This window comes from Coregonus lavaretus (genome assembly GCF_964263955.1).
Source record: "Coregonus lavaretus genome assembly, chromosome: 1".
Lineage (NCBI taxonomy): Eukaryota > Metazoa > Chordata > Actinopteri > Salmoniformes > Salmonidae > Coregonus > Coregonus lavaretus.
The window spans coordinates 29,699,983-29,723,584 of NC_139988.1; the positions used below are offsets into that span (position 1 = coordinate 29,699,983).

At 45.0% G+C, this 23,602-nt stretch overlaps 1 protein-coding gene across 1 annotated transcript in view; it reads right to left on the reverse strand.

Annotated features, from left to right (window-relative positions):
- Positions 1 to 584: 584 nt before the first annotated feature.
- LOC311128906 (methylcytosine dioxygenase tet3-B-like) overlaps positions 585 to 23,602 on the reverse strand; it is a 59,543-nt gene continuing 36,525 nt past the window's right edge. The window contains exons 4-12 of the mRNA XM_084161133.1: positions 12,063 to 14,352; positions 11,743 to 11,833; positions 6,657 to 6,750; positions 6,285 to 6,493; positions 5,590 to 5,740; positions 4,755 to 4,982; positions 3,972 to 4,148; positions 3,331 to 3,487; positions 585 to 3,046 (exon numbers count right to left, since the gene is read on the reverse strand). Coding sequence (XP_084017259.1) covers positions 1,878 to 3,046; positions 3,331 to 3,487; positions 3,972 to 4,148; positions 4,755 to 4,982; positions 5,590 to 5,740; positions 6,285 to 6,493; positions 6,657 to 6,750; positions 11,743 to 11,833; positions 12,063 to 14,352 — 4,566 coding nt within the window. The 3' untranslated portion in view covers positions 585 to 1,877. The remainder of the gene's footprint in view (positions 3,047 to 3,330; positions 3,488 to 3,971; positions 4,149 to 4,754; positions 4,983 to 5,589; positions 5,741 to 6,284; positions 6,494 to 6,656; positions 6,751 to 11,742; positions 11,834 to 12,062; positions 14,353 to 23,602) is intronic.

The following is a 23,602-nucleotide window of genomic DNA, read 5'->3' on the forward strand; positions in this document are numbered from 1 at the left end:
CTGAGAAACAAAGAGAAAAACAACAGAAAAAAGATGACAAAAACCAAACAAATATCTCCAGCTCTGTGTATTAGTAAAATGAAAGCACCAGTGAAATCTTCTTTATCTACGTTGAGCTGATTTAGATGCAGCCTATGCTGAGACAGATCAATACAACAGATGCCTAATCGATTACATTATTAGCAGTGCTTGAGTTGGACTGCAATAGGTGCCGCTACTCCTTTTGGGTACTGGTACTGTTTATATTTATTTTGTAGGAGCTCCACAATACTTTTGAGCTAATATTCTATGAGGAACAGGAGCTCAAGCAGTAGAACATTTGAGGTGCCGGTACTCAGCTCCAGTGAGCTCCTACTCAAGTAAAGCACTGTGTATTAGTGAATGGGCCTATTATTACATGGTTATGATTGACTAATGTGAGCATGAATTAATACTCAACATGGTTGCCCCTATCAAAAGCAGATTTATAATCTGTAGAGGTCTATTCAATACGTGATAGGCCTACAATATATGACGAAAAGATGCAACGTTCTGAGGAGTGTGTTATTTTGTCAGAGTTGAAGAGGAGGCAATGAGAAACAACAAAGGGTTTGATTGGTTTGGTATCCACTTGTATAATGTATTTATGCCTGCATATGGAAAAACATAACTGTCAATCAATGCCCTAGTCAGTTAAAAAAAGGGTACAGATTTTGTTAGCACCAGTAACAAATATACAGTAATATAGTCACCATTTCTGAACAGGTTTTATGTGGTCTTTTTAACTATGTCTGTATAAAAAACATGTCCTATTTAAAACACTCTGGAAGTCCAGACAGTGAACAAACATGGTTATCCAGATTCATATAAATTAAGTGCCGTTGACAATAAGCACCATAATCTGACACAATCTTTACATGCAGCATTTCATAATTGCTTAGGAAGCCTGGTTTTGTGTGAGACTGATATGTAATTTATCATTCTACAACAAAAAAACAACAACAAATAAATGCAGAAATACTGAATAAAGAGGAGAAGAGGTTTCACACAAGCTGTCTGATATATATCATATTGGAACGGGACCTTTTTCAAGTTATGAAAAATTAAAAAGTGCTTTTTCAATGTCATCATATATCTGTACACTGAACAAAAAGACTAAAACTATCCAGACCAAAACAAAAATGAAGGTAGTACAGTTCCTTCATGACCACCAATAGAGGAACGAGGAAGGGAAGGAAAAGCACCATGCTACATGTGTTCATTATTCTCACATAAAACGACATACTGTGTAATATGTGTAATATGTGGTTTGTTTATCGAAAGTTGCTGCTACAAATGGCACCATTATATAATTCAATCATTGATAAAACTCATCTTGTGAAAAGAGCATCCTTGGCTGAAACAAAGACCACAGAGACTTAACATGAGTGTTTACTAGTGTAAAATGCTGGTTGACAGTAAAATTGCAGTAAAATAGCCTTGCACCCATAAAAAAGAAAAGAATATCAGAATAAATAATCACATCTTGATTGTTCTTATTAATAAATTCCTATATAAAACCAGTTTAAAAACATCTTCAAAATTGGTTCTGAGCACCATCTCTTTACATGAAAAACCAGACCAAAATGTTTTATCATCATCAAATACCAAAACTCACAGTTGAAACCCCACAAACGATAGTCTTCCTCATCACTTTGAAAGCAGAGATGAAGAGAAACAAAAATAAACAGACAAACATTACAAAAAGTAACACTACGAAATAACACATAACGAGACTAGAAGTGTAATCTTGATTGAGGTAAGGCAATAGCACAGGTTGGTGTGTGTGTGTATGGTGGTGTGTATTCAAATGTATTTGTCGTATGTGTCTGTGTGTGTGTGTACATAACAGTATCATCTCATGTCCAGCGGTTGTAGGGGCCCGTGACCTGTGTCAGAGCGTAAGGGGACACAGTGACCACCCCATCCCGCGGGACAGTCACCGCCTTCCGGGTAGGAACCTTCAACACCCCCTTCTTCTCCTCCGGGCCCTCCTCCTCTACCTCCTCCTCAGGCTCCATACTCTCTCCCCCGGCCCCCTTCCCCCTCTTCCTCTTGTCTTGGCTGACCTCTTCCAGGTCCAGGCCCATCCGCAGCCTCTCAGCCTCCTCCTCTCTCTCCCGCTCTCTCCGGGCCATCTTGGCCTCCCACATGTGCAGGCCGTGGTCGGGCTCGTTGAGGGACTTGTGCTGGTAAAAGACCAGGGAGATGCGGGTGGGGTGGCTGCGGTCGGGCCGGAGGATGGGGGTGGTGGCATGGAGCTCTCGGCGGGCGCACTCGATCAGGATGGAACCGTGGGAGGGAGCCACCGCCACCCCGCCGATGTCACTGTCCAGGAAGTTGTGCTCGCTGTCCGACCACACCTCTTCCTGTTCCTGTTTGACCTCTTTCGGGTTGGGGAAGAGAGGGGGAGCGGCCTGATGAGGGGGATGGGGGGCACCGTGAGGAATAACATGACCTCCATGACCTCTTACCCCGTCCCTGACTCCCACCTCCCCCTCCGCCCTGAGGAGCCCATTGAGTCTGCTGTGGAGGCCCTCTGGGTGGGAGTGGGTGGAGGAGGAGGGAGGAGTGCTGTGGCTGTGAGGGGGTCTGAGGAGAGGGGAGCAGTGCACCTTGTTGGGCTCCGTTTTAAAAATCCTGGGGGGGTAGTCACCACCCTGGGGGACCCCTGGGGGGGTCCTACATCCCTCAGGGTCCACCAGCTGCTTTCTGCTGAGTCCTGGGGAGTAACCATTCACAGCCTCTTCCATTTCCTTGTAATGGAATGGGGAACCATTGCTCTGGGCCCCTGGTGGCCCTCTGTACTGGGAGGCAGGCAGGTCGGGGCGATGGGGGGAAAGAGCCTCCATCCCTGGTGTGGATCTTCCAGGAGTGGGGTAGGTGGGGGTGCTGTGGTTGTAAGTGCTAGGGGAGTTAGAGTCTGGTACATAGGCACCCACACTTTCTGGTCTGTAAGAGCTGTAGAAGGATTGAGGCTCTCTTTTGAACAAGGGGGACTGATCCACTGAAGAAGTGCTTTTGAAACCTGTCAGGTTAAACATACAAACTGGGATTAATGATGAGTATTTACATAACACATTTCTCAAGCTTTTTCTTGTAAGAGAAATGCAGACAACATGGTTTTGTAGCAACAATCAACCAATTAATCAATTAATCGACCCACCCCATCCATCCACCCACCCACTCAATCACCCATCCATCAATCAATTGATAAATCAATGAACCTACCAACTAACTGACTAATCATTCATTCAACCAACCAACCAACCAACCAACCAACCAACCAATCAATCAACCAGAGATCTCTACCTTTGTTGGCAGTCTCTGTCTTGACCTTGCCCGGGGTTAGTGGACTCTGTCTAGGCTTTCTGTCCTGAGCTGCAGCTTGTTTGTCAGCCTGGGCCTTCAGCTTGGCCTCCTGCTTCCTCTTACGGGCTGATTTCACCGGCTCAGCCAGCAGACGCACCTGGTGAGGATATAAACATGGTCATTAAGGAAAAGCTTTTAGTAGATGCTTTTATCAAGTGTCTTGAAGTAAACATAAAAATGTGACTCATGCAAGAATCAAACCCAAAACTCTCCTATTGACATGGCCTTGACACCAACTCATTTCAATCCCAAAGGGCGCAAGGGTGACCAACCCTCCTCCTGGAGAGCAACTGAATGTGCAGGTTGATTAGTAGAATCATGTGTGGTAGAGCAGGGCTGAACAAAAGCCTGCACACCCAGTAACTCTATAGGAGGAGGGTTGGTCACCCTGTCTTATAGCCTCTTGGTTCTCCTGGACGCTACAGGGGGTACGAACAGATTTAGGGTGAAGTTGCCCCTAGATGCTGATCTCTTGGGTCAGTTTCACATTTTCCCCACTAATAAGGTTAGAACTGGGGGAGAAGAAGCTGCTTCTAGATCTTTCCCCAGGGGAGACTTCACCCTGGAGCATAGGAACATACCTCTCTGGGGAAGGCTGAAAGCACCTGCAGGGCCCCAGTCTGGATCTTGGCCCACTGGCCATCGGCACTGGCAAACTCATCCCTCTGTGAGATCTTATAGAGAGGCAAGACGTGGAGCTGTTCGTCCTCAGGGACGTTACGCACCGCACGGTTGTCCTCCTTGGTTAAAGTGCAAACCTGCAGGAGGGTGAGACATTTTACATAAATGGAAAAGACTAACACAGTATCTGGCAGTTTCCAGGATAAAATGCCTATCTAGGTTGAAGTGAAAACAGGTGAGCAAAAAGGGCATGATAGCTGATATTGATTTTTGTTTCAACTTTAGAAACATGTTTATGATTTAATATTGACATTTGTCTAAGATATGTTCATTAATATATTTAAAAAAGATATGTATATATATATATATTAAAAAAAATATATATGGGGGATTGGAAATGATGCAGACAATTACATTGATGGAAGCTACAACTCTCTGCAGTATTAAAGCTGATCTATCCCCCCCCCACCCCCCAAAAAATATAGGTCCATTAACGCACAATACACAACCACAAGCTATCAATGTCCATTAATATGCTGGCACGCAATCAGAAGCGAGTGTGTAAGTATCTGTGTCTGTGTTTCTCCCTATGTGTGACAGTGAGTGTGTGTGTGAGTGTGTGCGCGCGATTGAGCGAGCGTGCGTACAGTATGTATCTGTGCCTATGTCTCTGTGTGTTTGACAGCGAATGTGTGTGCACCTGTGTGTGTGTCCATTGACAAACAGTCATGTAAGCAGCATACCACAGTGCTGCCATTGTTCATGTTCTGTGTGTCTTTGTGAGCGTGGGTGCAGAAATCCACACATGCCGTGACCCCGGAGAAAGGTCGGCCCGCCCTCCGACCCAGCCTGCAGTCCCGGCCCGCCTGCTCCTGATCCACCTGGTTTTGGAAAGCCTCTGGGGCCAGTCTCTGGTAGACAGGACCCAGGTCTGTAGCCAGGTTCTGCAGACGATTCTCCAGCTTCTCCTCCTGAACAGCACACAGACAGACAACCACAGATCAGTGGAAGAGTGGGACAAAAAGGGACAGGAACAGATGAGGGAAAAGGTGTTAGAAAATAAAGGAGAGGCCCTTGGAGAATCTGGGAGTGTTTCAGAGAATCCCAGTAATGTTTCAGCCACTATCCTCTGTCAGGCTTTGACTGTCGTACCCACCTGAGGCCACTAGGTGGTGTCTATTAGCCATTTTAACATGCCAAGAAGACTATTCACAGAGGAATATCGATTCTAAACCATTGTTTGTAAAGCTATAACAAGGCTTAGATTAGCAAAGTAAAGAGCTAGGGCCTAGGCATACAGGGAAGTGGCTAGGGTTCTTTTCAGACCAGGCTTTAAAATCTAAGTCAGGGGTGTCAGACTCAATTTCAGGAACGCCAAAGTGGCTGCTGGTTTTTCGCTCTTTCCCTTAAGCTAGTTCTGATTTTGACCAGGAAAACCAGGTATGTGGCCTCCCTAGCTAATCAATGACCTTAATTGAGCAAATAAGTGCAAGGGAGGAATGAAGACCTGCTGACACTGTGGCCGGCCCTAGAGGAGTAGAGTTTGACACAGTTTGACTGGAATGTCCTGGTCCTCACCTCCTGGGGCATGTCTCCCAGCAGGCGGTACTTGCGGGGGATCTTGCTGCGGGCGAACTTGCAGCCGTTGAAGTACATACTCCAGGAGCAGCCGAAGGAGAACGAGGCGCCACAAGTGTCCGGGTCCAAACCCTGGCACGCACACGTCCGACTGGAGAGACAGAAAGAGGGAGAGAGATGGGGAGAGGGGGAAGAAGAGGTGAGACAATCCGTTTAGATCCTGGCAACTGAAGAGAGAGAGGGAGAGAGTCAGGTCACTAAATGCTAGAAAGGAAATAATTCACTCCTTTGTTATATACATTCTTTATTTTATTTTTATTTTTTTTAATTTAACCTTTATTTAACCAGGTAAAAACAACAACAACAACACAGAGTTACATATGGAATAAACAAAACATACAGTCAATAACACAATAGAAAATCTATATACAGTGTGTGCAAATGTAGTAAGTTATGGAGGTAAGGCCATAATGCAAAATAATTATAATTACAATTTAGTATTAACACTGGAGTTATAGATGTGCAGAAGATGATGTGCAAATAGAGATACTGGGGTGCAAATGAGCAAAAATAAATAACAATGTAAATAACAATATGGGGATGAGATTCTTTGTTCTTTGTTCTATGAATGTACATTTGTATGTGTAAGCCTGTTATTGAATAATACGCATAGGTCTGTTGTTTCAGTAACTTACTCCTCGTTGAGGGCGCAGCGTCGGCTGGTCGGGGAGCCGTATTTACAGAGGGTCTGGGTGAGCTCCTGGTACAGACTGTCTGCCACCCCCCGGGGGATGCCCTCCCATGCCAGGATGAGGATCACCACCACGGCACTCTCACAGTGGTGCCCTGCTCGGTGTCTCACCAGACACAGCAGCTTCTCCTCCTCACTGCCCCGACGGATCACCTGGGGGGAGAGAGAAGGTTTACTACACAGACATGCAGATATGTATACACACACACACACACAGCCATATACGCACCCATACACATTCAGACGCAGCAGTGTACACACAGGCACGCTGGCACGCATACACACACACACACACACACACACAGGAGGTACTTACCCACTTGGCGATGGGACAACCCTGGGAACTGCGTCCTTCTTTCCCAGTGTACACCACCACCTCCATCCTTACCGCCTTCCCTTTCTCTCCATACCTTTGAACATACACAGCAATAACATACAGACACGGATTATTGCAGGGGCATACCGGGGATGAAGCCACTGGGCTCAGGCCCGTGGGGGGCCCAAGAGGAGTCAAAAAACAAAACAAAAAATATATATATACAGTACCAGTCAAAAGTTTGGACACACCTACTCCTTCAAGGGTTTTTCTTTATTTTTACTATTTTCTACATTGTATAATAATAGTGAAGACATCAAAACTATGAAATAACACATATGGAATCATGTAGTAACCAAAAATGTGTTAAACAAATCCAAATATATTTTATATTTGAGATTCTTCAAAAAGCCACCCTTTGCCTTGATGACAGCTTTGCACACTCTTGGCATTCTCTCAACCAGCTTCACCTGGAATGCTTTTCCAACAGTCTTGAAGGAGTTCCCACATATTCTGAGCACTTGCTTTTCCTTCACTCTGCGGTCTGACTCATCCCAAACCATCTCAATTGAGTTGAGGTCTGGGGAGTGTGGAGACCAGGTCATCTGATGCAGCACTCCATCACTCTCCTTCTTGGTAAAATAGCCCTTACACAGCCTGGAGGTGTGTTGGGTCATTGTCCTGTTGAAAAACAAATGATAGCCCCACTAAGCCCAAACCAGATGGGATGGCGTATCGCTGCAGAATGCTGTGGTAGCCATGCTGGTTAAGTGTGCCTTGAATTCTAAATAAATCACAGACAGTGTCACCAGCAAAGCACCCCCACACCATAACACCTCCATCATACATTCACCCACACCGCATCTCACAAAGACACGGCGGTTGGAACCAAAAATCTCCAATTTGGATTCCAGACCAAAGGACACATTTCCATCGGTCTAATGTCCATTGCTCATGTTTCTTGGCCCAAGCATGTATTTTCTTCTTATTGGTGTCCTTTAGTAATGGTTTCTTTGCAGCAATTCGACCATGAAGGCCTGATTCACACAGTCTCCTCTGAACAGTTGATGTTGAGATGTGTCTGTTACTTGAACTCTGTGAAGCATTTATTTGGGCTGCAATTTCTGAGGCTGGTAACTCTAATGAACTTATCCTCTGCAGCAGGGTCTTCCATTCCTGTAGCGGTCCTCATGAGAGCCAGTTTCATAATAGCGCTTGATGGTTTTTGCGACTGCACTTGAAGAAACTTTCAAAGTTCTTGAAATGTTCCGTATTGACTGACCTTCATGTCTTAAGTAATGATGGACTGTCGTTTCTCTTTGCTTATTTGAGCTGTTCTTGCCATAATATGGACTTGGTCTTTTACCAAATAGGGCTATCTTCTGTATACCCCCCCTACCTTGTCACAACACAACTGATTGGCTCAAACGCATTAAGAAGGAAAGAAATTCCACAAATTAACTTTTAACAAGGCACACCTGTTAATTGAAATGCATTTCAGGTGACTACCTCATGAAGATGGTTGAGAGAATGCCAAGAGTGTGCAAAGCTGTCATCAAGGCAAAGGGTGTTTATTTGAAGAATCTCAAATATAAAATATATTTTGATTTGTTTAACACTTTTTTGGTTACTATATGATTCCATATGTGTTATTTCATAGTTTTGATGTCTTCACTATTATTCTACAATATAAAAAATAGTAAAAATTAAGAAAAACCCTTGAATGAGTAGGTGTGTCCAAACCTTTGACTGGTACTGTATGTATATGTTCATTTTTTTCATATTATAATTTTATATCCAACCACAGGAGCCCGCTCTCAATGTTAAAAATACACCAGAGAGCATAATTTAGCCACAGAGGATCAATAGTTTATAAAAAAGAACTGTGGATTAAGTTTTATCACAAGCACATACAGGTATCTGCCAAAAAGGAAACAACAACATAAATTGTCTTAAAAGGGTGTTGCAGCTTCAATGCGCCATGGCAAATGCACCTAAACCATGCTAGAAAAATGCACCCCACACCATAACATATAGTTTGTATCCCTTGTTAACTCAAGTGTTTCCTTTATTTTGGCAGTTACCGGTATGCCTACAGTCGGGAAGGCCGCAGTTTGGGCAGCATGCGCGCCAAATATAGGCTACAGCTTGTTGCGTTGTGGCCATCGACATATAATCCATAGAAGGGTTTTGTAACGCCTTACCCTGGCAACTTGACTGTTAAAGTCATGGGTACACTAGCAATGGATGCCAGTCCTGACTTGAATGGGAACGGCCATCTGTGGTTTATATTTATATGCTTGGTTGCGGCTGTCAGTTTCCTTTTGCAGATTTCAAAATACAATCGTGGGAAAAACATACAGTTTGGAAAGCAAATGCCTACTGCTGAAAAGAGAAGATGAATCTGTCTGTAGCCAATATAAATTATTTTTCTCAACAACTCCTAATTTGTAGCTAACAGCAGCATTGTTTTTCAAAGTAGCTCATCTTGAGAAAAAGAACAAAGCCCCGGGGCCTATGATTTCTTAAAACGGCCCTGATAACGTACATCACATCTTCATGACATTTCACACTTCTCATCTTAGAACACAAACACAATCCTTTAAACAATGACATATAAAGCTCCCCTTATCTGCGACCACCAGCACAAAAATCTTGCAATGAATGCCAATACAACAACACATCACATTTTGAGAACTTCATCAAAATACAATGGGACAGTGGGACTGAACCATAGTTTACCCAACGGCTACTCCTCTGGGGATCAACAGCAGGGGTATTACAAGGTGGCCAAAATGCAGCAATAGTTTTTGGAATAACTGTAAAAACAGTTAAAAACCAGGCATTGAGGCCATTCAGCAGTGAGACTACAGAGCAGAGAGACTGTAAGAGTGTGGTTGTTGTAGAGGCTGTCATTTCTCCTCATGGGCCCCTTGACTCGGCCCTAGGGGTTTCCTGTTCTAACACGCAGGGTGTGTGTGTGTGTGTGTTTTTTTGTATGTGTGAATGTGTGTGTGTATGTGTGTGTGTACAAGTGTGTGTTTTGCCAGCGTGGTGCTGCTTTCCTTCAACGACAGCCTCTATAATATATGAGCTATAATATGATTGTAAGCCCCACCTCATTCCATGAACACCAAGAGCCCTTTGGGAGACCAGGCCTTTGGCAGGGCATATGGTTCATACAGTAATACATACAGTAGGCTAATAAGAGTATGTACCAGACTTTTAGAAATATATACAGCTACATAGAGTCTGGTAGTGGTACATACAGTGCCTTCGGAAAGTATTCAGACCCCTTGACTTCTCCACATTATGTTACAGCCTTATTCTAAAATTGATTAAATTGTTTTTTCCCCTCATCAATCTACACACAATACCCCATAATGACAAAGCAAAAACAGGTTTGCTAATTTATAAAAAATTAAAAACAGATTTTTAGAAACGTTTGCTAATTTATTACAAATAAAAAAACGGAAATATCACATTTACATAAGTATTCAGACCCTTTACTCAGTACTTTGTTTAAGCACCTTTGGCAGTGATTACAGCATCGGGTCTTCTTGGGTATGACACTACAAGCTTGGCACACCTGTATTTGGGGAGTTTCTCCCATTCTTCTCTGCAGATCCTCTCAAGCTCTGTCAGGTTGGATGGGGAGCGTTGCTGCACAGCTATTTTCAGGTCTCTCCAGAGATGTTCGATCGGGTTCAAGTCTGGGCTCTGGCTGGGCCACTCAAGGACATTCAGAGACTTGTCCGGAAGCCACTCCTGAGTTGTCTTGGCTGTCTGCTTAGGGTCGTTGTCCTGTTGGAAGGTGAACCTTTGCCCCAGTCTGAGGACCTGAGCGCTCTGGAGCAGGTTTTCATCAAGGATCTTTCTGTACTTTGCTCTGTTCATCTTTGCTTCGATCCTGACTAGTCTCCCAGTCCCTGCCGCTGAAAGACATCCCCACAGCATGATGCTGCCACCACCATGCTTCACTGTAGGGATGGTGCCAGGTTTCTTCCAGACGTGACGCTTGGCATTCAGGCCAAAGAGTTTAATCTTTGTTTCATCAGACCAGAGAATCTTGTTTCTCATGGTCTTAGAATCTTTAGGTGCCTTTTGGCAAACTCCAAACGGGCTGTCATGTGCCTTTTACTGAGGAGTGGCTTCCCTCTGGCTACTTTACCATTAAGGCCTGATTGGTGGAGTGCTGCAGAGATGGTTGTCCTTCTGGAAGGTTCTCCCATCTCCACAGAGGAACTCTGGAGCTATGTCAGAGTGACCATTGGGTTCTTGGTCACCTCCCTGACCAAGGCACTTCTGTCCTGATTGCTCAGTTTGGCTGGGTGGCCAGCTCTAGGAAGAGTCTTGGTGGTTTCAAACTTCTTCCATTTCAGAATGATGGAGGCCACTGTGTTCTTGGGGACCTTCAATGCTGCATACATGTTTGTACCCTTCCCCAGATCTGTGCCTTGACACAATGCTGTCTCGGAGCTCTACGGATCAATTCCTTCGACCTCATGGCTTGGTTTTTGCTATGACATGCACTGTCAACGGTGGGACCTTATATAGACAGGTGTGTGCCTTTCCAAATCATGTCCAATCAAGTTGTAGAAACAGCTCAAGGATGATCAATGGATACAGGATGCACCTAAGCTCAATTTCGAATCTCATAGCAATACTTATGTAAATAAGGTATTTCTGTTTTTTATTTGTAATACATTTGTAAACATTTCTAAAAACCTGTTTTCGCTTTGTCATTATGGGATACTGTGTGTAGATTGCTGAGGGATTTTTTTTATTTGATCAATTTTATTCCAAAATGTATTCCACTGTATTAGCCTAGCTCTATAAGCCTACTGGTAAGCCAACCTGTGAGGCATTGAGCCACTCCTGTTTTCATATCAACTCTTAGCTTAGCAGTATTATACAGCCAATAGATTTGTCACGAAAACAGAAGTGGATTAGCACCTCACAGGTTTGCTGTCCCAATGGGAATATGAATGTATAAAGTAAAATGGCTGGGCCCCCAAGCTTGGTTATGGAATGGAATGGAATAAAATAATTGATGCAGTTTGGCTTGTTTTGTTTTTGTTGTTACCTGTTCTCCATCATCTCTCTGACAGCTGACACACTGGGTCCAGCACCAAGATGAGTGTAGTACGGACCCTCCTCCTTCTCTATGATTTGCTCTGTGGAGAGAGAGTCATTTTTAGAACGCAGCTTCAGCTTATTTCCGAAAAGCAAATTGTATGTCCTTGGATGTGACAAATACAGCACCAGTTAACCAGTAATGTATGTGGCATGCTGTATCATAATTTCCCAATGGATATAAAGTAAATCATATTCATAATCATCATCCTCATCATTATTATGTTCACCACCACTACCATCATCATCATCATCATCAGGGTGACTCACCCATGCACCCACAGGAGGGGATCTCAGAGAGTTTCTTAGAGGGGGTGTTGAGTAGGTTCTTAGTGGGCGTGTCCAGGAATCTGAGGGGCGATTCCAGGAAGCTGTTTACGTTGTGTTTGGTGGGCGTCAACTCCTCCGATAGGTCCAAATCGCCGTCAGCTGATGTGGACAAGATGGTGACCGGACCAGACCTCTCCACCTTGTAATACCCCTGCTGTTGACCCCCAGAGGAGTAGCCGTTGGGTAAACTATGGTTCAACACGGTTCTGTGGTTGTTAGAGTCTAAACTGGTGAAACTGGTGTTGGTGGAGCTAGCCTTTAGGTTAGCACCGTGCTGCTGCCCAACGTAGGGCTGCCATACCTGAGAATACAATCGTCTTTCATACTCATGTCCCTGTCCAACTCCTTGTCCTTGTAAAGGGTCAAGGTGACCGTTCAGAGGACCATTGTGGTGACCATTCAAATGTGACCACTGTTGGTTGTCATGACCATAACCTTGACATTGACCACGATCGACGGCTCCAGAGGTTTTGTGGTATTTGACCCCACTGTGGGTGTTGCTGTAGTAAAAGAGCTGTCGTCGTTCCTCCTGAGCCTCAGCCAGGTATCTCTTCAGATCCATCTGAGTCTGAGGCAGGAACAGGCTCCTCTTGTGGCTGAGCGACGATGTCTTCGGCTGGGGAAGAACCTTCTGGACCCTGGCTCTGTTGCCGTTGGGTGTCCGTTTGGACAGGGGGGTATTGTTGTTGGGGTTGTAGCCCTCCTCTTCAACCCCCTCCATCCCCTTCTTCTTCCTAGGTTTGGAAGGCGTGGTCCTTGGTTTCTTCACAGGGATTTTCTTGTTGTTGGGTGCTGCATGCTGGGAGTTGTAGTTGTACTTGATCGCCGAGACTGGAGTTCCTCTGGGAGGGTTGTTCTCAGAGTGCTGGGAGGGGTGGAAACCCTGCAGCTTGTGACGTGATTGGATGATGAATGCCAACTCGGCCAGTTGAGCTGCCACCTCTTCCTCATCCCTGTTCCTCCCGCTCTTACCCACCGTCCTCTCTGTTGTTTCCTTACTATTCCACTCCATGTCTTTCCGCTCTCTGAAAGTGCCTTCGGACCTGTTATGGTGAGAACCAACGTCTTGGTCTGCTCTCCTGTACAGGTGTTGTCCTGCTCTCTCAGTGCTGTCGTAGGGAAGTCTGTCACAGTCCGAGCTGGCTTCTAGCAGGTCCTGTAGGGACAGCTTGCCAGTGGCGGCGGGACTACGGGGATGACACTGGATGACAAGACTCTGTCTGGCCACCGGGGACCGTATGACTGAGGTCTGGTGCAGAGGGGAGCGTATGACTGAGGTCTGGTGCAGAGGGGAACTGATGACTAGAACTTTGTTGGGGAGGAACCCTGTAGGGGGTTTGACGTCCTGGAGAGGGGTGTTTCTATTGGATAAGTGCATGGAAGGTGAGGTGGGATTTTGACCAAGTGCGTCCATTCTAAAGGGTTCTGGGGGGTTTTGGGGGATAGATGCCAGTAAGGTTAGCGCCTCGATAGCGATAGCTTGGTCGTTGCTAATATTCCTCTCCTGCACCAACGACTGGATGCTTGGCAGAGAGAGATCTGGAGAGGGTTGCTCTCGTTTGACAATAATGTCAAGAGCCTTCCGTGGACTGATGGGAGTGTTTTTCAGGCAAAGGTCCACCTTAAAGTCCTCCGGCTCTGTTTTGAACGAGCGTAGCACCGGGGAACGAGAGCTACACAGCTTCTCCTCCAGCCCCTTCCTGTCTGTGATAGAGAAGCACACAACGGCTGCTAGTGTGGACAGAGCGTCCTCATAGACATCGTCATCATTGCCCCCTATTAGGGTGGAGGACTGGTCCGTGGACCACACCCACGGCTCCTCCAACTTGATCTTCTTCAGAGGAACGGCAATGGTTTCGTCCGGAAATGCATAATTGGGCTCAGAGCTGCCTTTGGGGTACGTGGATTTTGTAGTCCTTTGGGACTCTAATTGTATTGTAGCCTTTTGGGACTCTGGTGAAACTGGAGCACCGTTGGTTTTAGACAGGTTTTCGTCAGCACCATTGTGAAAAGTCCCAGATGAAGAGTAGTGGTGTTGTAGAAGAAGTGCATCGTGGGTGTCCTCCAGGCCAGGCTCTCTCTTTATAAGTGCTGCTGGTCGGCCATCTAGGATTGGGGTGAGAGTGTGGGCGTGGGGAAGGTGTGTGTGAGGTATGTGACCCTCCTCGCCATCCTCCTCTGCCATCTGGACTGGGCCTCTGCCATTTATTGAGGTGCCCTCTGGAACCACCTGAGAGAGAGAGAGAGAGAGAGAGAGACAGAGAGAGAGAGAGAGAGAGAGAGAGAGAGAGAGAGAGAGAGAGAGAGAGAGAGAGATAGAGAGAGAGAGAGAGAGAGAGAGAGAGACAGAGAGAGAGACAGAGAGACAGAGAGAGAGAGAGAGAGAGAGAGAGAGAGAGAGAGAGAGAGAGAGAGAGAGGCCCATCAAATCTGATTAAAACCATGTTTGAGCATGGCAGAGATAAAAACAGCACAGTGCCAAGACTCTGCCAACTAAAGGCTTCTTAAACATCTCAAACTCATTTCCAAACCCTGGAGGGGGTTTTATGTGTGCCTGTTTTATGTAATGCTAATGAACTGTTCTAATTACAGGGAGCCTGGAGGTGGGTGGATGTCAGCTACTTGTTTACCTTGTCTGAACTGTCATTAAACTCACCATTTAAACACTCTTTATAGACTACACAACCCAGCATGCACTCTCTGTTTTAAAGCCTCCAAGCCTACAGTACCCAACATGCCCTGTGAGAAAGGCCAGCCACCAGCCGTCTGGTCTAGGTCACATCCTACTTCTAGGCCACTACTAACACAACTGACTCAACCCTAGTTCAATTAGTTGAATTAGGTGTGTTAGTACAAGGCTGGAACAAAAATGTGGACTGGAGTTGAGAAACACTGCTCTAGTACAGGATTAACTGGGCTAATAAGACACACAAGGGTGTGTGCTACTGCTGTTACAGGCACAGAGACAGCTCTATCTCACAGAGGACCAGTGCAGCTCACATCATTATCACATCTCTGTTGCTGGGTAAATCAAGACTTGTCTATCTAATGGAGAAAGGACGCCCTTACATTACAGACAAAGAGCAGGCAGTAAGTATGAAGTGTGAGCATACCTCTACAGTGTTGGTTGTACTCTAAAACCTTACAAACCCTACAACAACCCTATGAATAGTCTGAGCTTCTACTGTAGGTCACTGATATTAAATTAGATTAGCAAGAGGGACATACAGTCATGGCCAAAATTGTTGGCACCCCTGAAATTTTTCCAGAAAATGAAGTATTTCTCACAGAAAAGTATTGAAATTACACATGTTTTGCTATGCACATGTTTATTTCCTTTGTGTGTATTGGAATAACACAAAAAAAAACAGGAAAAAAGCAAATTTGACATAATTTCACACAAAACTAAAAAAATGGGCCGGACAAAGTTATTGGCACCCTTTCAAAATTGTGGATAAATAACTTTGTTCCAAGCATGTGATGCTCCTTTAAACTCACCTGGGGCAAGTAACAGGTGTGGGCAATCTAAAAATCACACCTGAAAGCAGATAAAAAGGAGAGAAGTTGACTCAGTCTTTGCATTGTGTTTCTGTGTGTGCCACACTAAGCATGGAGAACAGAAAGAGGAAAAGAGAACTGTCTGAGGACTTGAGAACCAAAATTGTGGAAAAATATCAACAATCTCAAGGTTACAAGTCCATCTCCAGAGATCTAGATGTTCCTTTGTCCACAGTGCGCAACATGATCAAGAAGTTTGCAACCCATGGCACTGTAGCTAATCTCCCTGGACGTGGACGGAAGAGAAAAATTGATGAAAGGTTGCAACGCAGGATAGTCCGGATGGTGGATAAGCAGCCCCAAACAAGTTCCAAAGAAATTCAAGCTGTCCTGCAGGCTCAGGGTGCATCAGTGTCAGCGCGAACTATACGTCGAAATTTGAATGAAATGAAACGCTATGGCAGGAGACCCAGGAGGACCCCACTGCTGACACAGAGACATAAAAAAGCAAGACTACAGTTTGCCAAAATGTACATGAGTAAGCCAAATTCCTTCTGGGAGAACGTCTTATGGACAGATGAGACCAAGATAGAGCTTTTTGGTAAAGCACATCGTTCTACTGTTTACCGAAAATGTAATGAAGCCTTCAAAGAAAAGAACACAGTACCTACAGTCAAATATGGTGGAGGTTCAAAGATGTTTTGGGGTTGTTTTGCTGCCTCTGGCACTGGGTGCCTTGACTGTGTGCAAGGCATCATGAAATCTGAGGATTACCAAAGGATTTTGGGTCGCAATGTAGGGCCCAGTGTCAGAAAGCTGGGTTTGCGTCCGAGATCATGGGTCTTCCAGCAGGACAATGACCCCAAACATACTTCAAAAAGCACCCAGAAATGGATGGCAACAAAGCGCTGGAGAGTTCTGAAGTGGCCAGCAATGAGTCCAGATCTTAATCCCATTGAACACCTGTGGAGAGATCTTAAAATTGCTGTTGGGAAAAGGCACCCATCCAATATGAGAGACCTGGAGCAGTTTGCAAAAGAAGAGTGGTCCAAAATTCCGGGTGAGAGGTGTAAGAAGCTTATTGATGGTTATAGGAAGCGACTGATTTCAGTTATTTTTTCCAAAGGGTGTGCAACTAAATATTAAGTTAAGGGTGCCAATCATTTTGTCCGGCCCATTTTTTGAGTTTTGTGTGAAATTATGTCAAATTTGCTTTTTTCCTGTTTTTTTTGTGTTATTCCAATACACACAAAGGAAATAAACATGTGCATAGCAAAACATGTGTAATTTCAATACTTTTCTGTGAGAAATACTTCATTTTCTGGAAAAATTTCAGGGGTGCCAACAATTTTGGCCATGACTGTAGCTTACAACAAAAACAACAATAGAAAGGCGACATACAACATAAAATCATCACCATAAACATACTGTAAGAAAACTGTACTTTACTTTGATCAGAGCACAGTAATTGTGAACTTAAAACACTGTTTACACTTTCTCTAACCCACATACCAAACAGAACACTCAAGGGAGTCTGTCTGTCAGTTATGGGGTGATGCCTAGATAGATGCCCTCTTCTCTCCTTCCACTAGAGATGAGAATTATACACCATAATACCCTCCCAATGCACCATAGTAAAACCACTACTCTATTTACAGTCATATAGTATTTTGAACAACACCCCTCCTCTCCTGGTCTCGTGACCCTCCCTTACTACTAAGAGCATGCTGCTGCTGATGCAACTGATAGTGGGAGAGGAAGCTGAGGCAACATCTTGACTGCTGCTGAAATCATAAGAGAGAGAGAGACATCACAGAGAATGTGGGAATGAGCTACTATTGAGAAAGAGACAGAGCAAGAGAAAGGGAGAGAGACAAATAGAGAGACAGATACAGAAAGAGGAGACAGTAGGAGAGAGAGAAAAATTGATGGAGAGAGAGAGAGAGGGGGAAGAGAGAGAGGAGAGTGAGAGATAGAGAGAAGGGAGAGAGAGAGAGAGAGCAAGAGTGAAAGGGAGAGAGAGAAATAGAGAGACAGATACAGAAAGAGGAGACAGTAGGAGAGAGAAATTGATGAAGAGAGAGAGAGAGAGAGAGAGACAGAGAGAGAGAGAGAGAGGAGAGCGAGAGATAGAGAGGAGAGAGAGAGAGAGAGAGAGAGAGAGAGAGAGAGCAAGAGAGAAAGGGAGAGAAAGAAATAGAGACAGATACAGAAAGAGGAGACAGTAGGAGAGAGATATAAATTGATGAAGAGAGAGAGAGAGAGGAAAGAGAGAGAGAAAGACAGAAAGTGGTAAAGGCAGTGTATCACGCTAACCTGCTTTTCATAACAAAGCAGTATTTGCTCGGTGCCAGCAGTGTGTATGTATCATAACATTTCACATAACAATACATAAATATAGTTGTGACATATACTGTGAATATGGGTGTCTGTAATTTTTTTGTAAGATATATATATATATATATATATATACAGTACCAGTCAAAAGTTTGGACAAACCTACTCATTCAAGGGATTTTCTTTTGTTTACTATTTCACTACATTGTAGAATAATAGTGAAGACATCAAAACTATTAAATAGTTGAGGTCGGGTGATTGTGGAGGCCAGGTCATCTGATGCAGCACTCCATCACTCTCCTTCTTGGTCAAATAGCCCTTACACAGCCTGGAGGTGTGTTTTGGGTCATTGTCCTGTTGAAAAACAAATGATAGTCCCACTAAGCCCAAACCAGATGGGATGGCGTATCGCTGCAGAATGCTGTGGTAGCCATGCTGGTTAAGTGTGCCTTGAATTCTAAATAAACCCCTGACAGTGTCACCAGCAAAGCACCCACACACCATCATACCTCCTCCTCCATGCTTCACGGTGGGAACCACACATCCGTTCACCTACTCTGCGTCTCACAAAGACACGGCGGTTGGAACCAAAAATCTCCAATTTGGACTCATCATACCAAAGGACAGATTTCCACCGGTCTAATGTCTATTGCCTGTGTTTCTTGGCCCAAGCAAGTCTCTTCTTCTCATTGGTGTCCTTTAGTAGTGGTTTCTTTGCAGCAATTCGACCATGAAGGCCTGGTTCACGCAGTCTCCTCTGAACAGTTGATGTTGAGATGTGTCTGTTACTTGAACTCTGTGAAGCATTTATTTGGGCTGCAATCTGAGGTGCAGTTAACTCTAATGAACTTATCCTCTGCAGCAGAGGTAACTTTGGGTTTTCCTTTCCTGTGGCGGTCCTCATGAGAGCCAGTTTCATCATATCGCTTGATGGTTTTTGCGACTGCACTTGAAGAAACTTTAAAAGTTCTTGAAATGTTCGTATTGACTGACGTTCATGTCTTAAAGTAATGATGGACTGTCATTTCTCTTTGCTTATTTGAGCTGTTCTTGCCATAATATGGACTTGGTCTTTACCAAATAGGGCTATCTTCTGTATACCACCCCTACCTTGTCACAACACAACTGATTGGCTCAAATGCATTAAGAAGGAAAGAAATTCCACAAATTAACTTTTAAGAAGGCACACCTGTTAATTGAAATGCATTCCAGGTGACTACCTCATGAAGCTGGTTGAGAGAATGCCAAGAGTGTGCAAAGCTGTCATCAAGGCAAAGGATGGCTACTTTGAAGAATCTCAAATATAAAATATATTTTGATTTGTTTAACACTATTTTGGTTACTACATGATTCCATATGTGTTATATCATAGCTTTGATGTCTTCACTATTATTCTACGATGTAGAAAATAGCAAAAATAAAGAAAAACCCTTGAATGAGTAGGTGTGTCCAAACTTTTGACTGGTACTGTATATTTTTTACAAAACACACATACAAACGACAACGTACAGACACACACAAACATATAGATATGGGTGTCTGTTATGTACACTCAAATGTCTGCCTGTCTATCTGTGTGTGTGGGGGGGGGGTGTGCTGTTGCTTTGTTCTGTGCTTGTTGTGTCTGCCTCAGGGACTCTGAAAGGCTCTCTAAACTTTGACACACACACACACATTGTGACTCCTGTCCTAGCAACAAGACTATGACTGCTCTCTGACTCCTAACGACCCTCTCAGAGGAGAAGGGTTTCCAAGGAGGTTTCAACTGAGGGACTATCCATCCCTAACAAACACACACAGACATGCATCAATGCACACACACACACACACACACACAGCTCCACATAGGGAGTATCCATCCCTAGCATCCCCAAACAGAGAGACAAGAAGCGTCTGCATATCAACAAATATATAATTATATGCCTCACACCATATACAATGCACTCCACACACAGAGACGCATTGAAAGCTCTCCCTCGCCCTCCATTTGGCAAATCTGACCATAATTATATCCACCTGATTCCTGCTTACAAACAAAATCTAAAGCAGGAAGTACCAGTGACTCGCTCAATACGGAAGTGGTCAGATGACGCGGATGCTACGCTACAGGACTGTTTTGCTAGCACAGACTGGAATATGTTCCGGGATTCATACAATGGCATTTAGGAGTATACCACCTCAGTCACCGGCTGTGCATCGACGACGACGTCCCCACAGCGACCGTACGTACATTTCCCAACCAGAAGCCATGGATTACAGGCAACATCAGCACCGAGCTAAAGGCTAGAGCTGCCGCTTTCAAGGAGCGGGACACTAATCTGGACGCTTATAAGAAATCCCGCTATGCCCTCAGACGAACCATCAAACAGACAAAGCGTCAATACAGGACTAAGATTGAATCCTACTACACCAGCTCTGATACTCATCGGATGTGGCAGGGCTTGCAAACTATTACAAACTACAAAGGGAAACCCAGCCGCGAGCTGCCCAGTGACGCGAGCCTCACGGGTGCGTGCTTAGTCCCCTCCTGTACTCCCTGTTCACCCATGACTGCGTGGCCAAGCACGACTCCAACACCATCATTAAGTTTCCTGATGACACAACAGTGGTAGGCCTGATCACCGACAACGATGAGACAGCCTATAGGGAGGAAGTCAGAGACCTGGCATTGTGGTGCCAGGACAACAACCTCTCCCTCAACATGAGCAAGACAAAGGAGATGATCGTGGACTACAGGAAAAGGAGGGCCGAACAAGCCCCCATTCACATCAACAGGACTGTAGTGGAGCGGGTCGAGAATTTCAAGTTAATAATAAATAATAATATGCCATTTAGCAGACGCTTTTATCCAAAGCGACTTACAGTCATGCGTGCATACATTTTTGTGTATGGGTGGTCCCGGGGATCGAACCCACTACCTTGGCGTTACAAGCGCCGTGCTCTACCAGCTGAGCTACAGAGGACCACGGTTCCTTCGTGTCCACATCACCAACAAACTATTTTGGTCCAAACACACCAAGACAGTCGTGAAGAGGGCACGACAACACTTTTTCCCCATCAGGAGACTGAAAAGATTTGGCATGGGTCCCCAGATCCTCAAAATGTTCTACAGCTGCACCATCGAGAGCATCGTGCCCAGTTGCATCACCGCCTGGTATGGCAACTGCTCGGCATCCGACCGTAAGGCGCTACAGAGGGTAGTGCGTACGGCCCAATACATCACTGAGGCCAAGCTTCCTGCCATCTAGGACCTATATACTAGGCGGTGTCAGAGGAAGACCCAAAAAATTGTCAAAGACTCCAGTCACCCAAGTCATAGACTGTTCTCTCTGCTACCACACGGCAAGCGGTACCGGAGTGCCAAGTCTAGGTCCAAAAGGCTCCTTAACAGCTTCTACCCCCAAGCCATAAGACTGCTGAACAATTAATCAAATGGCCATCCGGACTATTTACATTCACCCCCCACCCCACCCCTTTGTTTTTACACTGCTGCTACTCGCTGTTTATTATCTATGCATAGTCACTTTACCCCAACCTACATGAACAAATTACATTTTACATTTTACATTTTAGTCATTTAGCAGACGCTCTTATCCAGAGCGACTTACAGTTAGTGAGTGCATACATTTTTCTCCCAATATATTTTGATTTGTTTAACACTTTGTTGGTTACTACATGTTTCCATATGTGCCACTGCATAGTTGATGTCTTCACTATTATTCCACAATGTAGAAAATAGTAAAAATAAAGAAAAACCCTTGAATGAGTTGGTGTCCAAACTTTTGACTGGTACTGTTTGTGAACAAATTTGACTATTACTAAAGACATTGTGTTATCATAGGTAGATTCTGTGATATGGAGTTACTATACATAGTAGGGGTACATTGTTTGCATCTGTTGTCAAGCATCGATCACTGAAGGGAACGAATCCCCCTCCTATTCATTCATAGATTTAACTCATTTACGTTTAGGACATCTAGGCAGGTGATTGGAGAGGTTGCTCTTGCGAGCAAAGTAAAAAAGCAGTGGGGGCAGGAATACGGTTTCCCCTTGTGGATTTTCATGTGGACTTTAATGTGACTCTGTTCATAAAAGCTCTTCCCACATTCTTGGCAGGAGTATGGCTTTACATCACGGTGAGTGTGGGTCCTCATGTGCAGGGTCAGAGAACCTGAACAGATAAACCGGCAGTGGCATTCAGAACATTCAAATGGCCTTTCCCCAGTGTGGAAGCGCTTGTGTTTGGCCAGATCTTCAGACTGAGTGAAGCTTTTACCGCACTCGGTGCAGGTGTATGGTTTCTCACCTGTGTGAGTGAGATGATGGTTCTTCAGGTGTGAGAGTCTAAAAAACGTCTTGTCGCACACTGTACAGTGGTAGGGCCTCTCCCCGGTGTGTGAGCGCATGTGTAACTTCAACAACCCAAGCCTTATGAACTTCCGCCCACAAACCCCACAATGGTAGTTTTTCTGGTTGTTGTGTATATTCAGGTGTGTTTTCAGATAACATTTGTCAGCAAAGTCTTTACCACACATCATACATTTGAAAGGTCTCTCCCCTGAGTGTACGTGCAGGTGAAGCTCCAGACTACCCCTGTATGCATACCGCTTGTCACATTGGGAGCAGGATAACTTTCTCTCACCAGAGTGAACAGTCATGTGATTCCTGAGAAGGTTTGCCTGGGCAAAAGCCTTCCCACAATCCTGGCATTTTAATTATTTGACCCCCTTGTGTATCAGCAGGTGTTTGCCTAAACTGCTGCCGTTCGAGAATCTTTTGCCGCACTCTTTGCATTCGTAAGGATTCTCTCCGGTGTGGATGCGCATGTGAGTGTTCAGGCTCGTAGGAGTAGTGAGGATCTTGCCTCATTCGGCGCAATGGAAGCCTACTTCCAGACAGATCACAGGCTTAGTGTCCTTAGGTTTAGTGCCCTCTGGTTCGTGACACCGGTGAGGCCCCAGTCCCCAGCAATTCTCAAAGCTCTTCCCACAGTCAGCGCAACTGATGTGTCCATCGATGCGAACAACGGCCATTTTATGCAAATTCTTGCAGTGCTTCAGCAAGGTGCCCAGGAACGGGGATCTGCGGGCACACTGCGGGCAGGGGTGGAGTTTCCCCGGAACCCTGCGGGGATGGGCAGGTTTCCGGGGAAGGGCAGAGGGGTGGGCCTCGCGGGTGTGGATGTCTAGCTGTCGTGGTGTATGGAACATGCAGCTACAGTGGGGACAGCTGTGTGTGGGGCCGTACACTGTTTTACTCTTTGAGACTTGGCTTTTCAACATGGCCAGGTACTGCTTCTGGTGTTTGTTCTTGATGTGACTCCAGGAAGTAACAGTCAGTAAAGGAGATGGTGCAGTGTGGACAAGGGAAGAACTGAGGAGACAAAACGCCATTGTTGACTTCATCCTTCCTGGCATCAGTCTCTTCCTTCACTAAACACACTTTAGTGTCTCTCAGAAGAGTCTTAACCACCACATTAGACAATCTTGTTAGCATCACTAGAGGACTCCATGATATCTGGCTACACGGGGTCGGTTGGTTGGATGTAGTTTGATGTTGCTTGACATGCTTCTTCAGCAAGGAAAGTTTGGAACGGTCACCCATTTTCTTCTGCTCAAATCTTGGTTCCTTTTTTATTTGGATGG